The 14,778-nt window shown below is 41.0% G+C and overlaps 1 protein-coding gene across 1 annotated transcript in view; it reads left to right on the forward strand.

Moving 5' to 3' along the window:
• The window catches only part of LOC118994267 (dynein heavy chain 3, axonemal-like), a 66,430-nt gene that overhangs the window by 13,261 nt on the left and 38,391 nt on the right, over window positions 1-14,778 (forward strand). The window contains exons 8-11 of the mRNA XM_037056893.1: window positions 434-1,100; window positions 2,334-2,499; window positions 5,171-5,387; window positions 7,539-7,721. Of these exons, the coding sequence (XP_036912788.1) occupies window positions 434-1,100; window positions 2,334-2,499; window positions 5,171-5,387; window positions 7,539-7,721 (1,233 nt within the window). The remainder of the gene's footprint in view (window positions 1-433; window positions 1,101-2,333; window positions 2,500-5,170; window positions 5,388-7,538; window positions 7,722-14,778) is intronic.

Below are 14,778 nucleotides of genomic sequence, written 5' to 3' on the forward strand. Positions count from 1 at the left end.
AGCACTACTGGGTCATAACACCGGGAGGAGGAAACATGAAAAACATTCCTACTCTAGGCACAGAGTGGGGACCAGGACTACCACCTGTACCTCTATTTGGTAAAGGAGCAAGTACTTTAAAAAATGGCACCATCCTTTGACCACCTGCTCTGGGGAATCTTACAGTCTAACCACCTGTGTTTTAACTATTTAGCAAGCAGAATGACCCTCACTTTTACACTCCTTTCTCAAATGTCCTTTCATCATAGTATTTACAATCATTAGATCCACATATCATGGTTTGTTTTGTCCTTTAAATTGTTAATGAAACATGACTTTGAAGAATGTGCTCTGAGGAAACAAGCTCACTTCCCGTTCCCTTCCTCTGCACCTCCCACTGCCATCCTAGTTGGACCATGGCTGGATGCCTGGCTAAGCCTTACCTTTCCCACAGGTCCTCATCCACCTATCACCCACTGGAAAGATCACTGATGATAATATCCATAGCCTCTTTTTTGGAGATTACTTCAAACCAGAAAGTGAACAAAAAATCTATGATGAGATCACTGACCTGAAACAGCTCATGGTAGTCATGGAGTACTACCTAGAAGAGTTCAACAACATCAGCAAGGCCCCCATGTCCTTGGTCATGTTCAGGTTTGCCATTGAGCACATCTCCAGGATCTGCAGGGTCCTGAAGCAAGACAAAGGCCACTTGCTCCTGGTGGGCATTGGGGGCAGTGGGCGGCAGAGTGCCAGCAAACTGTCCACATTCATGAATGTGTATGAGCTGTACCAGATCGAGATCACTAAGAACTACTCAAGCAATGAGTGGCGGGAGGATCTGAAGAAGATCATGCTGCAGGTTGGTGTGGCCACCAAGAATACCGTATTCCTTTTTGCTGATAACCAGATCAAGGATGAGTCATTTGTTGAGGACATCAACATGCTTCTGAACACAGGCGATGTGCCCAACATCTTCCCTGCTGATGAGAAGGCTGACCTTGTGGAGAAGATGCAAATAGCAGCCAGAACAGCAGGAGAGAAGATTGAAGTCACTCCTCTTTCTATGTATAACTTCTTTATTGAGAGAGTGAAAAAGAACCTTCACATTGTCCTTGGTAAGAAAGAAGCAAACCCAGTTTCCCTTTTTCCTCTGGGTGTTTCAGAATCTCCTAAGTGCCGTAAGCCCAATCCTTTTACAGTGGTCTAAGGATTGATCCAACCAAGATCTAAGCCCAGGAATCAGTACCTAGAATTTCTATGGAAACTTTCACTCTCCTAAACAACAATTTTAAACCTGTTCTCCTAATTCTCTGAATTCTTCTCTGAACCCTCTGCCTTCATTTTATTACATTACTCTTGTGGCCTCACAAAACAACATGTGTAGATCTCCCTGTGGATGTCATTTCCAATCTATCCAGAAACCTAGAGGTTGTGTTTAACTATTCCCTCTCTTTGTAGCATATTAGGTGAATTTCTGCCTCCTTTCTCTGTCATATTTACCCACTTATCTCCATCCCTACCACCTTCACATTGACTAAGCCAATGTTACCAGACCTTGCTTCTGAAACCTTCTAACTATTCTTTCTATGACCACTCTTGTCCATTCCAGACCTTTCTGTTCCACTGAGCCAGGATGGGTTTTTCCTCATATATTGCAAAATATGATGATACGATCATTGTGGGTATACAAACACATACGCATACACATGCACACAAATTAAAACATTTAAATTGCTTCCTATTAGAATGAAGACTCAAATTTCTAACCTATGTTTTTAAAAGGTTACTTGCCAGATTTTCCTCATGTCCACTCCACTCTCATTTCAAACCAGGCTTCTCTCTTCTCTCCATTTTAACTACACTGGCCTTCTCACACATCTGCCTGTACATCATGCTTTCCATACTACATTGAGTCTAAATAAAAATGAATGACATTTGGGGTAAAGCCCACAAAATTTGTGGTTGGAGAGGGTTAGAAGCAATATGATGCCCCTCATACTTCTATAAATAGCTATACGTAAGGCATCCATTGCTCCCTTATGTCTGAGTGAGCACAAATAGAGCAATTGGATCAAAGGGCTCAAACCACTCTGGCATAGTGACTCAAATCTGTAAGCAGTAATAATGGATATGGGAGATCAATCACTAAATTCTCATCACAGAACTTCATAAAAATGTCCCATGACTCCACCTGCTTCCGAGGTACTCGTCATGACTATTCCCAGTTATAGCCCTGGGGTACCAATAAGAAACATGACCATCAGACCACACCAGAATCTTTAGTAAAACCTGCCTGCTGCCTCGGGCCTCCTGAAAAAAGGGAACTAACAAGGTCTGTTTCTCATTAGCCATGAGTCCAATTGGGGATGCCTTTCGGAACCGCCTGAGGATGTTTCCTTCACTCATCAATTGCTGTACAATTGATTGGTTCCAGTCCTGGCCCACAGATGCCCTGGAGTTGGTAGCTAACAGATTTCTGGAAGATGTGGAGCTTGATGACAATATTCGGGTAGAGTAAGTGTCACCTGCATTTTAGTACCCCAGCCATATATTCCAAATTGAAAATCCAGATATTGGCTCTATTCTTGGTGTTGTTTTAAGATTTCTCAATTTAGGTGTAAAAAATCTTATACTTTTAGATCACACTTAGTTAGATATTTAATAAATAAAATACTTTTCTGAAAAAGAATAAAATGTTACTGTTCAGAATTGTCATGAAGATGTACTGTTATCATAGCTGTGAGAACCTGAACATAATAATGTAGTTATTTCAATAGTCTTAGAGCTGTCATTCTTAACAGGGCAATATCACTCTCACTGCCAAAGGAAAGAAAATGGATTCTTGTGAGGGTAAATAAGCCCTGGCAAGGTGGCTCAATTGGTTGGAGTATTGTGAGGTATACCAAAAGGTTGTGGGTTTGATGCCTGGTCAAGGCATGTAAAGGAGGCCAATTGACGGTTCTCTAACACATCGATGTCTCTCTTTCTCTCCCCCCACTTCTAAAATCAATTTTTAAAAATCCTCTGGCAGGGATTTTAAAAAATGTAATAATAGAAAAGGAAAATAAATACTCTTTGACATATAAAGCACAGATACACAAAATTCAAATTAAAAATCTAAAATAAGGAAAGAGGTCATAACATCAACTACCCTAGGTGCCCCATGAAGGCAGGGTCAATGTCATCTCTCTTGTCTGCCTCTGTATCCTTAGTGCCTAGCAGATGCCTCCGACTGCTTATTCAAAGAATGAATGAATGGATGGATGGATGGATGAATGAATGAAGAAAAATGAAGCCCTGGCTGGTGTAGCTCAGTGGATTGAGCATGGCCCTGTGAAGCAAAGCGTTGCCGGTTTGATTCCCAGTCAGGGCACATGCCTGGGTTGCAGGCCAGGTTCCCAGTAGGGGACACGTGAGAGGCAACCACACATTGATGTTTCTCTCCCACTCTTTCTCCTTCCCTTCTCCTCTCTCTAAAAATAAATAAATAAAATATTTTTAAAAAAGAAAAAAAATGAAGAAGTAGGCAGGGTTCTGAATGTTCATGGCTTTAGGTTTTGCCTTAAGAACTTTGAACTTTGTTCTGTAGACCAGAAGACCCTTAACCTGGGTCTATAGACCCATGAATAGAATCCAGAGCGTCAATGAATATGAATGGGGAAAAAAGTTGCATCTTCACTCTCGCTGATATCCAGCTGTTTTTTTACATTTCCTTCGACGATAAATGTAGGCAATATATTCAGTAGGATTAGAAGGACCTGTGACTTTGTTACCAATGAAAATCATGTTTGTTTGCTTGTTTGTTTTTTTCCATAACTCATTTAGTCTTTATGGGTACCTCAATGTATCATTTCCTTCAAAACTGTGGTAGCTTTTAGACTTGCTGCCCAGTTTCATTTAATGTAGTAGTCAGCAAACTATGATTCATGGAACAAGTCCAGTTTCCAGCCTATTTTTTATAAATTTTTATTGGAACCATGGCCGTTTTTTCACACTATAATGGCAGAACTGAGTAGTTGCTACAGAGACCATGTGGCCCACAAAGTTGAACAAATTTACTCTCTAGTCCTTTCCAGAAAAAGTTGACCCCAATTTAATGCATTGATAAAAAAGCACATATATAACTATAAGACAGATTGGTTTTTAAAATATTTTGAAAACTCTATTTCAACATAATTGTTTTCATTTATAATCCTATTTTACTTTACATATTTAAAGCATGATTTTGTGAAGTCCGTAGTCTTTATCAGATTTTCAGAGGGTAAGAACTCCTGTTTAACACTGAGAATTCACCAAAGTGACCAGAAAGAGAAATTACTCAATTGAAGATCATTCTAGTAAGAATATACAAGATCTGTCCAGAAAAATCCAGCCATTGTTAATATAACAAGAACCATTTGTGCAACGAAGATGTAACCTGGCAGCCAAGGAGAGTGTACTGGAATGTGCATGCATGAGGTACAACTTCGCTGTACTAGTTAGTGGGGGCAGTAGGCGCCATTGAGTGAGCATGTGTACTGTGTGGCCATCGCATTAAAAATGACTGAGCAAGTAGAGCAACAAATCTGAATCAAATTTTGCATTCAGCTTGAACATTCCTTTGCAGAAACTATTTGGATGATTCAGAAGGCATCGGCTATGGGCAACTGGTATTAGCAGCTTCATCACAACAACACATCTGTTAATGCATCACGTCTCATGTAGAGTTTTTTGGCAAAACATTAAATATCCAGGTGATTTAGCCCCCTACAGCCCAGATTTGGTGCATTGCAACTTCTGGCTTTTCTTAAAACTAAAATAAGCCTTTGAAAGGGAAGAGATTTCAGACCATGAGTGAAATTCAGGAAAATAAGATGGGGCAGCTGATGGCAATTGGGAGAATTGTGTGAGGTCCCAAGGTACCTACTTTGAAGGGGACTGAGGCAACATTGTCTTATGTATACTGTTTGTTGTATCTAGTATCTTCTTTAATAAATGTCTCTATTGTTCACATTACATGGCTGGATACCTTCTGGACAGACCTCGTATACTTCCCCAATTCTTCTTGGGACTCTGTTGACCTGCTTTGGAGAATTTAGGATTCCAGTGGGCCACGCTAGTTGTGCCTTCTTATATCCTCATGTCTGTAACCAAAGTTGTGCTAGATGTGTCAGAACCAGCCTAACCACCCTTATGCCCTTGGCAGGATCATTTCCATGTGCAAATATTTCCAGGAGAGTGTGAGGGAGCTGTCACTTGATTATTACAACATGCTTCGCAGACATAATTATGTCACCCCCACTTCCTATCTTGAAATGATACTAACCTTCAAGACACTCTTGAATAGCAAGAGGCAAGAGGTTGATATCATGAGGAACCGCTACCTGACAGGCCTGCAGAAACTCAACTTTGCAGCTTCACAGGTGAGAACTGCCAAAGTAGATCAGGGATAAAGAGGTCCAGGATTAGGGATGCAGTGAACCATTTGTTCAGGTGCAACATTCAAGAGGGCCCCAAGCTCTGGCTGGTGTGACTCAATGGACTGAATGCCAGCCTATGAACCCAAAGGTCACCAGTTCAATTCCCAGTCAGGGCACCTGCCTGGGTTGCAGGCCAGGTTCCCAGTTGGGAGTGTGCAAGAGGCAACCAATCAATGTATCTCTTACACATTGATGTTTCTCTTCCTCCCTTTCTCCCTTCCTTCTATTCTCTCTAAAAATAAACAAATAAAATATTTAAAAAAAATAGGGCACCAAATAAAGTCAGATTCTGACCCAGCATTTTCAGAACTCACCTCATTTGCTTCAGCCTAAACCCAGGTTTATGAGGTTGTTTTTATTCAAGATTTTGATATTTTGTTCAACATGTACTTTTTGCATTAATTTTGACTTAAATATTTCAATAAAATACTATTTATCTAGGGTACTAGTTTTTGGTGCCCCCTTAAATTTTGTGCTCAAGGTGAGTGCCTCACTTGTCTCACCTTTGTCCTGGCCCTGGGTAGTAAAGAGCTGGGCTTTGTGGAGTTAGACAGTTCATGGCTCAAATCCTAGCTCTCTTAACTTACAGCTATAGAACTTTGAACCTCTGTGGCTTCAGTTTCCTCTTCTGTTAAAAAGGTGATAACCATCTTTATTTTGTAGGCCTATTGCAAAGATAAAAAGAATAAAAAAACAAGTACAAAATGTCTGTCATGTGAATTAGTAAGAAATTTGTGCTGGGAGCCGCTTGCCAAGCCATCTAAGATGAGAGCCACATTAAGGCAGGAATTTTCATTACCAATAAAGATCTGAGACAATTGAATGGTTTATAGTAGGTGGACCTGTTGCTAAGTATAGTGACTGTACCAACACTACAGCACAGGGATGGGAGAAAATATAAGGGGTGTCCTTCATTGCTCTGTTTCTTGGATTCCTGGGTCTGATTCAAAGTTCTGTGCTTTTAGAGAGAGAGAGAGAATGAAGGTGCAAGCTAATATTCCTTGAGCCCTACCACATGGCTAGTGGTGTGTATTAGAAAAGTTTCACTCAGAGAAACCAAGATGCAGAGAGACTAGGTGATTGCACACAGTCACACAGCCTAGTGAGTAGGTGTCTCAAGTGGTCAGGTCAGAACTGAAAGTCATATTTGCATGACTACAGGGTCTGTGTTCATAGGCCTATGTGATACCAGGCTGGTATCTTGCTTCTATCATATGGGCTTGCCAGGGGCAGTGGGTGCAATGTCGAGAAACCTCTTTAAATAAGTGTCTGAGGTACCTTATAAGGGAGAATCAGTACCAGTGGATGAAACTTCATGGGGGTAAATTCAAACTCTTCATCAGAAAAATCTAATGCATTTAGTTGTCTGAAAAATGGCACACCTTCTCTTAGAGGTGGTGAGCTTTCTATCATTAGAGGTGTTCAAAGAGTGGCCAGAAAATTATGTGGCAGAAATGTTTGAGAGAACATCACTGTTGGAAAAAAATGGCCTTGAAGATTCCTTCTATCCCAGGTATCTCAGCCATATATGTATTCTTCACAGAGTTTTTAAAAATGTAGGTTTTTCCTGGCCAGATAGCTCACATGGTTAGAGCATTGTCCCGGTATGCCAAAGTCGTGAGTTCAATTCTTGGTTAGGGCACATACAAGTAGCAACTAATGAATGTGTAAATAAATAGAACAACAAATCAATATTTCCCTATTACTCTCTCTCTATTTCTCCTTCTTCCTCTCTCTCTAAAATCAATAAATATTTTAAATGTAGATTTCCCCCCATAACTTGCTTTTGTTCTACTTCTCCCCCATATTAGAATATAGGCTCAACAAGAAGGGATACTTAAAAAAAAAGATTTGTTCCTTTTTAAAATGTTTAAGTTTATCATTGTATGTGTAGCGCCTAACATGGTGCTCATTAACTACAACAGATAGTGTGAACTCAGTTACTAAGTATTGAAAGATCAAAGTGGTAAACTACAGCCAACATATAGATCCCATGTTAAAATCCACTTTCTGCATATATAATAGGTTGGAAAATGGTTTCAGCTCCTGCCACCACCATTTTTGATACTGACTTAGCCCCCATTTCCTTCCTAGGTGGCAGTCATGCAAGTCGAATTGACTGCCCTCCAACCCCAGCTCATGCAGACATCTGAGGAGACTGCCAAGATGATGGTGAAAATTGAAGAAGAGACAAGAGAAGCTGATGCCAGGAAAGTTCTGGTACAGGCGGACAAGAAAGAAGCTGATGCTGCTGCCTCTGTGGCTCAAGAAATCAAGGTACAAAGAGCCAGAGGAAAGGGAGGGAGCCAGTGTTTTCTGGGTTTGTCCATTACCTCACTAGAGCTGACACACTTCTGCAGAATATGTGTGGTCATGCCCATCCTGCAGATGAGAAAAGTGAGGCTTGAAAAGGGTGGTGGCTTTCCTAGCAGAACACAGCTTATAAGTGATAAGCAAGTCTTTCTGACACCTGGCTGTCTCTAGGAAGCACTGTCACTTTTCAAATATTCTTTCTCTCATTCAGAGTCAAGGCCTACAAGACCCAATATGAGCTAACCTCATCTCTTATGACTTTCCCCTCACTCACTCCTCTCTGGCCATACTGGCCTCCAAGATATTCCTTAATATAGGCTCTTTCTCCTACGTGGACTACTCTTCCTCCAGATTGGATATCTCTTTCTCTTTCATCATGATTTTGATCGAGTGTGCCTGGCATGTCATAGGAGTGGGATAAACATTTGTTGAATGATAGATTGTTGAACCTAGAGTTCTCCATTTGAAAGTAGGCTTCTCCTACTTTTTTAGCTATTAGAAGAAAATATGATTTACATTCATGTAATGTCATGCATTTCTCAAAGCATTTTCAACTACACAATTCCATTAGAATATCACAACTACCTTGGAAATAGGAATGACAGGTAACAACATCTGAATGTCAGCAACATTGAGGTTCACCACTGGGTGAAATCACTTACCAGAGCTGTGTAGCTAGTTAATGGGATTAGAATCCAAGGTTTATGGCACTTAGTTTAAGATACTTTTCCCTATGCTCAAAATTAACAGATAGAAAATTCTTTTGGCCATTCTTCAAATAGGAGTTCGAACAAGAAGTGCCCTGTCTAGCTTTTGACAGGATAAATAACCAGACACTTTCTCAAAAATGACAGGCCTTCCAGACTGCCTTCTCTCCCATGAGTCTTGAGACCTGGCCTCCCATAGATTCCCTTGGATCTAATCCTGTTCTCAGAGTCACACAGTAAATGTGTGGCACAGGCAACACACCAGTGGAACCATAAAAGACAGTGACCAAGAACCATCTGTTGTTTTATAACAAGATGATGATAATAACAACTACTATTTACCAGCACTATGGTGATTTCTCCTGTATTCCTTCATTTAACAAGTATTTATTGAATCCATGTGTGCTGGCGCTTTTCTAAGAAGTAGGGAACCAGGAGTGAACAAGGCAGAGAAAATTTCTTCCCTTCTTGAGACTGGAGTCTCCTCTACTTAGTCTGCATTACCTTTTTAATCCTGAGCCCTGAAAAGCAAGTGGTATTATTCCCAGTTTACAGATGATGAAACCGTGGTCTACCAGGTGACTGAGGCAGGATTCTACTGAGAGCTCTCTCTAATTCCAAAGTCCCTTCATCTGACTGTTACTCCAGAAATTGAAAGCTGGCAGCTAGGGAACACATACGCATTGTTACAAACATGTTGTTTTGTTTTTTGATTTTGGAATAATTATCGACTTTTAAAAATCAAGAGGTTTTAAGTAATATTTGTAAAGTTTCACCTTTTCTTAGAACAAATATCAAGCTTCCTGGCAACATTAGACCAGCGTTTCTGGGTGTAGCCATCAGCATCATTGGCTTGCAGCTGCTGAGCGTGTCCCAGTTCACAAAGTCCCAGCCAGACCTTGTCCGATGCATGCATTGCTGGCCTGGGCCCAGAAAGCACATGAATTTGCAGCTCTTTCATGGCTTTACTCCAGAATCAAGCACATCAGGGCTCAATATTTGCTCTGTTTCCTCATCTGAAAAATGGGGATACTGAAAAAAACATGTAAAACTTGTAGTATATGTCCAGCACATAGACAGAGCTTAATGACCCTTATTAGCTATTCCCCCAAACAGTTGTTCTTTATGCTGTACCAAGTGGATTTGCCTGTGTGATAAAGCCAGCCTGTTACCACATGTGGGTACATCACAACCAGGATTCTGCTCTATAATGTCAGAGGGAACATGATTACAGGTGCAGGAGAGACATAGAGGTGCTATGAACCTTACAAGATAATGACCCACCACACTCATTCCTAGTCAATAAATTGTCACTTTGGGTTTTGTTGTGAAGGGTGAGGTCTAATGCTCTGTCACCCTGTGTCCAGACCAGGAGTGACATCCTAGAGGTGAGTCATGAGGGGAAGAAACTGTCCAGGAGGAGAAGAAACCTGTGCTTACTCTGAGTTCCCCTGAGGCTTTTCTTGGACCCAAATCCTTTCCTGAATCTCTCCACCCTATAGTCCTTCTCCAGGACTGATAATTTCCTCTAATGTCTTCACACCTCACACAGAGAGCACCCTACATTGGGTCCACATTGGGAGATGAGGGGACTGGCTGATAAAGAATCAGGCCCCAACACTGGCTTCCTAAGTACAGCAGTTGGGTTAAATTGGTTGATTCTTTTTAAGCTAGTGGACCATTTTTCCCCTAAATGAGAATAATAAACAGTGCCAGAATTACTGCAGAGCTGGTTACATTTCATCAATGTGCATTCTCTTTCCTATCTCTCACACAGCCTTGCTAAGCTGCAGGGCTTATTTTTAACTATAATGTTTTTAATCAAAGAAACAAATGACTTAGAAGTAATAACACAAAGGAAAACATTTTTAAGAAGTCAAATTGAAGACCTTTTCAATTTTCCAACTTTTCTTGAAGCCCCAGTCTATACCTGTGGATAGTTCTATGTCACTGCAGTCATAACACAGTTGTAATTTGCATAATGCTGTTTAAATATTCTTAACATCCTATCACAAATGTTTTCCCAAAATGTCATATAATAATTTTAATGATCATTTTATGAAGGTGTTTCACCCATCAAGTAGTCATTCCTCTGTTGGGCATTGAGGCTTCTTGCCCTGTTTTCAGTATTTCAAGGGTATAAACCAGACTTTCTTAACAGCTACAAAGCAGCCAAATCACCTTTGGCTTTTTGGAGTTTTTTAAAATATTTTATTTATTTATTTTTATTTTTAAAAATATTTATTTATTTATCTTTAGAGGGGAAGGGAAGGAGAGAGGAAGGGAAACATCAATGTATGGTTGCTTTTTGGTGCATCCCCTGCTGGGAACTGGCCCCTGACGGGAACTGGCCTACAACCCAGGCATGTGCCCTGACTGGGAATCGAACCGCGATCATCTGGTTCGCAGCCCGCGCTCAATCCACTGAGCTACACCAGTCAGGTATTTATTTTTAGAGAGAGAAGAGAAGGGATGGAGAAAGAGGGCAAATAAAACATCAATGTGTGGTTGCCTCTTGTGTGCCCCCTACTGAGGACATGACCTTCATCCCAGTTACATGCCCTGACTGAGAATTGAACCAGCAATGCTTTGGTTCACAGGCCCACACTCAGTTCACTGAGCTACACCAGTCAGGGCACCTTTGGAGTTTTAAAATGTAGATGCACAGGGACTTCCGCCAAGATGGAGGCATAGGTGGAAACACTGTGCCTTCTCCCACAACCAACTTTGAATACAACAAAGGTTTAGTAAACAAAGATGCAGCCAAAGAATGGAAAATTGAACTATATGGAAGTCTGACAACAATGAACCATTCAAATGGACCAGTAAGAGGGGCAGAGCCAGCAGTGGAGCAGGGTCAGGCAGGAAAGATCCCCCAACCCAGGTGCGCAGGCAGCTGGGGTAGCAGAGTGGACCAAGTGAGGGTGTGGGGCAGGCTGACTGTGGTCATACATTTGCACACAGGTAAACCAGCAAAGGAGTGAGCACTGAGATGGACCACGCAGACCCCAGTGGCAAACCCAGTGAGTGCGCAAGGCAACAGGCTGACCCTAGTTGCACATTCACGCACAGTGGGATGGACCTCGCAGTGGAAGCCGGCAGAGGGAACTGCCATTGCTTTCCTTTGACCCCGCCCCCACATACAGCATCACAACCCAGCAACTGAGTTGTCCCGCCCTGGTGAATACCTAGGGCTCCGCTCCTCATATGTAAAAGGCACGAACAGTCCAAAATATGGCTCAAGAAGAACTCAAAGCCCCAGACCCAATAACTCTAAGTGAAGAAGAAATAGCGAACCTCTGAGATGCACAGTTGAAGACACTGGTGATCAGGATGCTCACAGAATTGGTTGATTATAGTCACAAATTAGAGGAACATATGAAGGCTAAACTAATTGAAATGAAGGGAAATACACAGGAAACCAATAGTGATGGAAAGGAAACTGGGACTCAAATCAATGGAGTGGACCAGAAGGAAGAATGAAACATCCAACCAGAAAAGAATGAAGAAATGAGAATTCAAAAAAATGAGGAAAGGCTTAGGAACCTCCAGGACATCTTTAAACATTCCAACATCTGAATATAGGGGTACCAGAAGGAGAAAAGAAACAGCCCGGAGTGGAAAACTTATTTGAACAAATAATAAAGGAGAACTTCCCCAATCTGGCAAAGGCAATGGACTTCCAGGAAATCCAGGAAGCTCAGAGAGTGCCAAAGAAGTTGGACCCAAGAAGGAACACACCAAGGCACATCATAATTACATTAGCCAAGATTAAAATGAAGGAGAGAATCCTAGAAGCAGCGAGAGATAAGGGAACAATCACCTACAAAGGAGTACCCATCAGACTGTCAGCAGATTTCTCAAAAGAGACCTTCCAGGCAAGAAGGGGCTGGAAAGAAGTATTCCAAGTCATGAAACCTAAAGACCTACATCCAAGATTGCTCTATCTAGCAGTTTTCATTTAGAATGGAAGGACAGATAAAGTGCTTCTCAGATAAGATCAAATTCAAGGAGTTCATCATCACCAAGCCCTTATTATATGAAATGTTAAAGGGACTTATCTAAGAAAAAGAAGATGAAAAATATGAACAGTGAAAGGACAGCAAACTCACAGTTATTAATAACCACACCTAAAACAAAAGCAAACCAAGAGGACAGCTAGATCAGGAGTGGAACCATAGAAATGAAGAACACATGGAGGGTTAGCAACAGGGGAGAGGGAGGAGGAGAAGAGGGGAGAAGGTACAGAAAATAGCATAGACAGTAGGTAGAAAATAGATAGGGGGGAAGGCAAGAATAGTGGGGGAAATATAGAATCTAAAGAACTTGAGACACGTGGTCATAAAATAAAGTGGGGAATGGGGGGGGAGGGGGTGTGGAGGGTGGAAGGGAATGAAGGAGGGAATAGAACAACTGTAATGGTATAATCAATAAAATATATTTAAAAGTAAAAAATAAAAATAAAAGTATTGGGGTATGTATATTAAATAAATAAATAAATAAATAAAAATAAAATGTAGATGCACAGACCCCCACCCAAACTGAATAAATCAGAATCTCCAAGTGTGAGGCCTGATGATGAGGACACCCCATATGCTCCTCAGTTCCAGGGTTGGGAATCACTATGACAGATAATCTAACAATTAGTATTTTTTAGTCACTTGACAAACAAGCTTGCTGGAACCCAGGAGTTGTACCCAAGGAAAGGAAACAAGGTGACCAGGCCACCAGGAGGAACAATGTGTACACTGAACTATTGATAATATGAAACCAGGGGTACCTAGGATGGTGGAAATTCACCGAGAATCCAGAGCTGTGGCTGAACATCTGAACAGATGCCTTTGGTGTCCTCTGCTACTGCCCTTTCTGCTCCTGCCCACGAGAAACAGCAGGGACCAGTTTTGGTTCTTCCTCTTGCCTCCCACTGAGGTGCACATACTACCACTGAAATAGGGCAAAGCCCCTGAGTCACCTGGGGGCCGAACCATTATTTATAGTGGGGATATCCAACATGGCTCACTTTTTGGGTGGAGGGTTGTTTAAATATAATGAAGCTAAATTAACCATTTCTATAAGTTGGCCCTGGCTGGTGTAGCTCAGGGGATTGAGCACAGGCCTGCGAACCAGACAATCGTGGTTCGATTCCCAGTCAGGGCACATGCTTGGGTTGCAGGCCAGTGTCAGGCAGGAGCCAGTTCCCTGCAGGGGATGCATGAGAAGCAACCATACATTGAAGTTTCCTTCCTCTCTCCTTCCCTTCCCCTCTAAAGATAAATAAATAAAATATTAAAAAAACATTTCTATAAGCTTTTAAGGAGAGCAGAAAATCTAAAATAAAGAATTCATGATATACACCTGTACATGTATACATGTGCACACACATATATAAGGAAGTGGGATCACCTACATCTTGTTTGTCTATCACAATAAACCTATAGGATATAGACATCAACACTGTTTTGTTTCAGAATTGATGTTCTCTTGTGAAGCTTCACATTGCTCATGGCTCTGGTTACTTGTTGGGCTGGGGGACTAACAGAATTCTTTGTATAAGGACCCAGGACCCCAGGGTTGGAGCTTGGCTTCCTGAGACTTTGTTTTTGTTTGTTTTGGATTTAGCAATTGGACCTCTAAGTAATTTATAAGACCCCTTTCTGTTGTAAAAGTTTAATATTAAGCTTTCTTTTTAAAAAATTAAGATATAATTCATATAACATTAAGATTCACCCTTTCTGTTGTAAAGACACAATGCAATATACAGATCTTGTATCATAGAAATGTACATTTGAAATCTATGATACTATTAACCAGTCACCTCATTAAATTTAATTTAAAAAATTATTCACCCTTTTAAATTATTTAATTCAGTGGGTTTTAGTATTTTCATAGAGTTGTATAACCATCAGCATTATATAATTCTAGAATATTTTCATCACCCCAAAAGAAACCCATCAGCAGTCACTCCCCATCTCTCCCTCTCCCCAGCCTCCAGCAAATACTATCCTTCTCTATGCTTTCATGGGATTTTTTTTCCTGCATATCTCATGTAAATGAAGCTATGTGGCAGGTGAAATTTTGAGTGTGGCTTCTGTCACTTATCATAATGCTTTCAAGGCTTATCTGTATTATTACATAAATCAGTATTTCATTTTTTGTGGCTGAATATTTTATTGTGTTCACTTTGTTTTTAAAGGAAGAAATAATGGGAAAAAACATATGCTGTCTCCTCCTAGATTTTACTACCCAGCTCCAATCTCTATTCCTGTTCATCATTCTTAAACTTTAAGGCCTAAAGCCTTAAATTCCACCCTATC

This window comes from Sturnira hondurensis, unplaced genomic scaffold (assembly GCF_014824575.4).
Source record: "Sturnira hondurensis isolate 20B ecotype Veracruz unplaced genomic scaffold, ASM1482457v3 Scaffold0009223, whole genome shotgun sequence".
In the NCBI taxonomy this organism is placed as follows: domain Eukaryota; kingdom Metazoa; phylum Chordata; class Mammalia; order Chiroptera; family Phyllostomidae; genus Sturnira; species Sturnira hondurensis.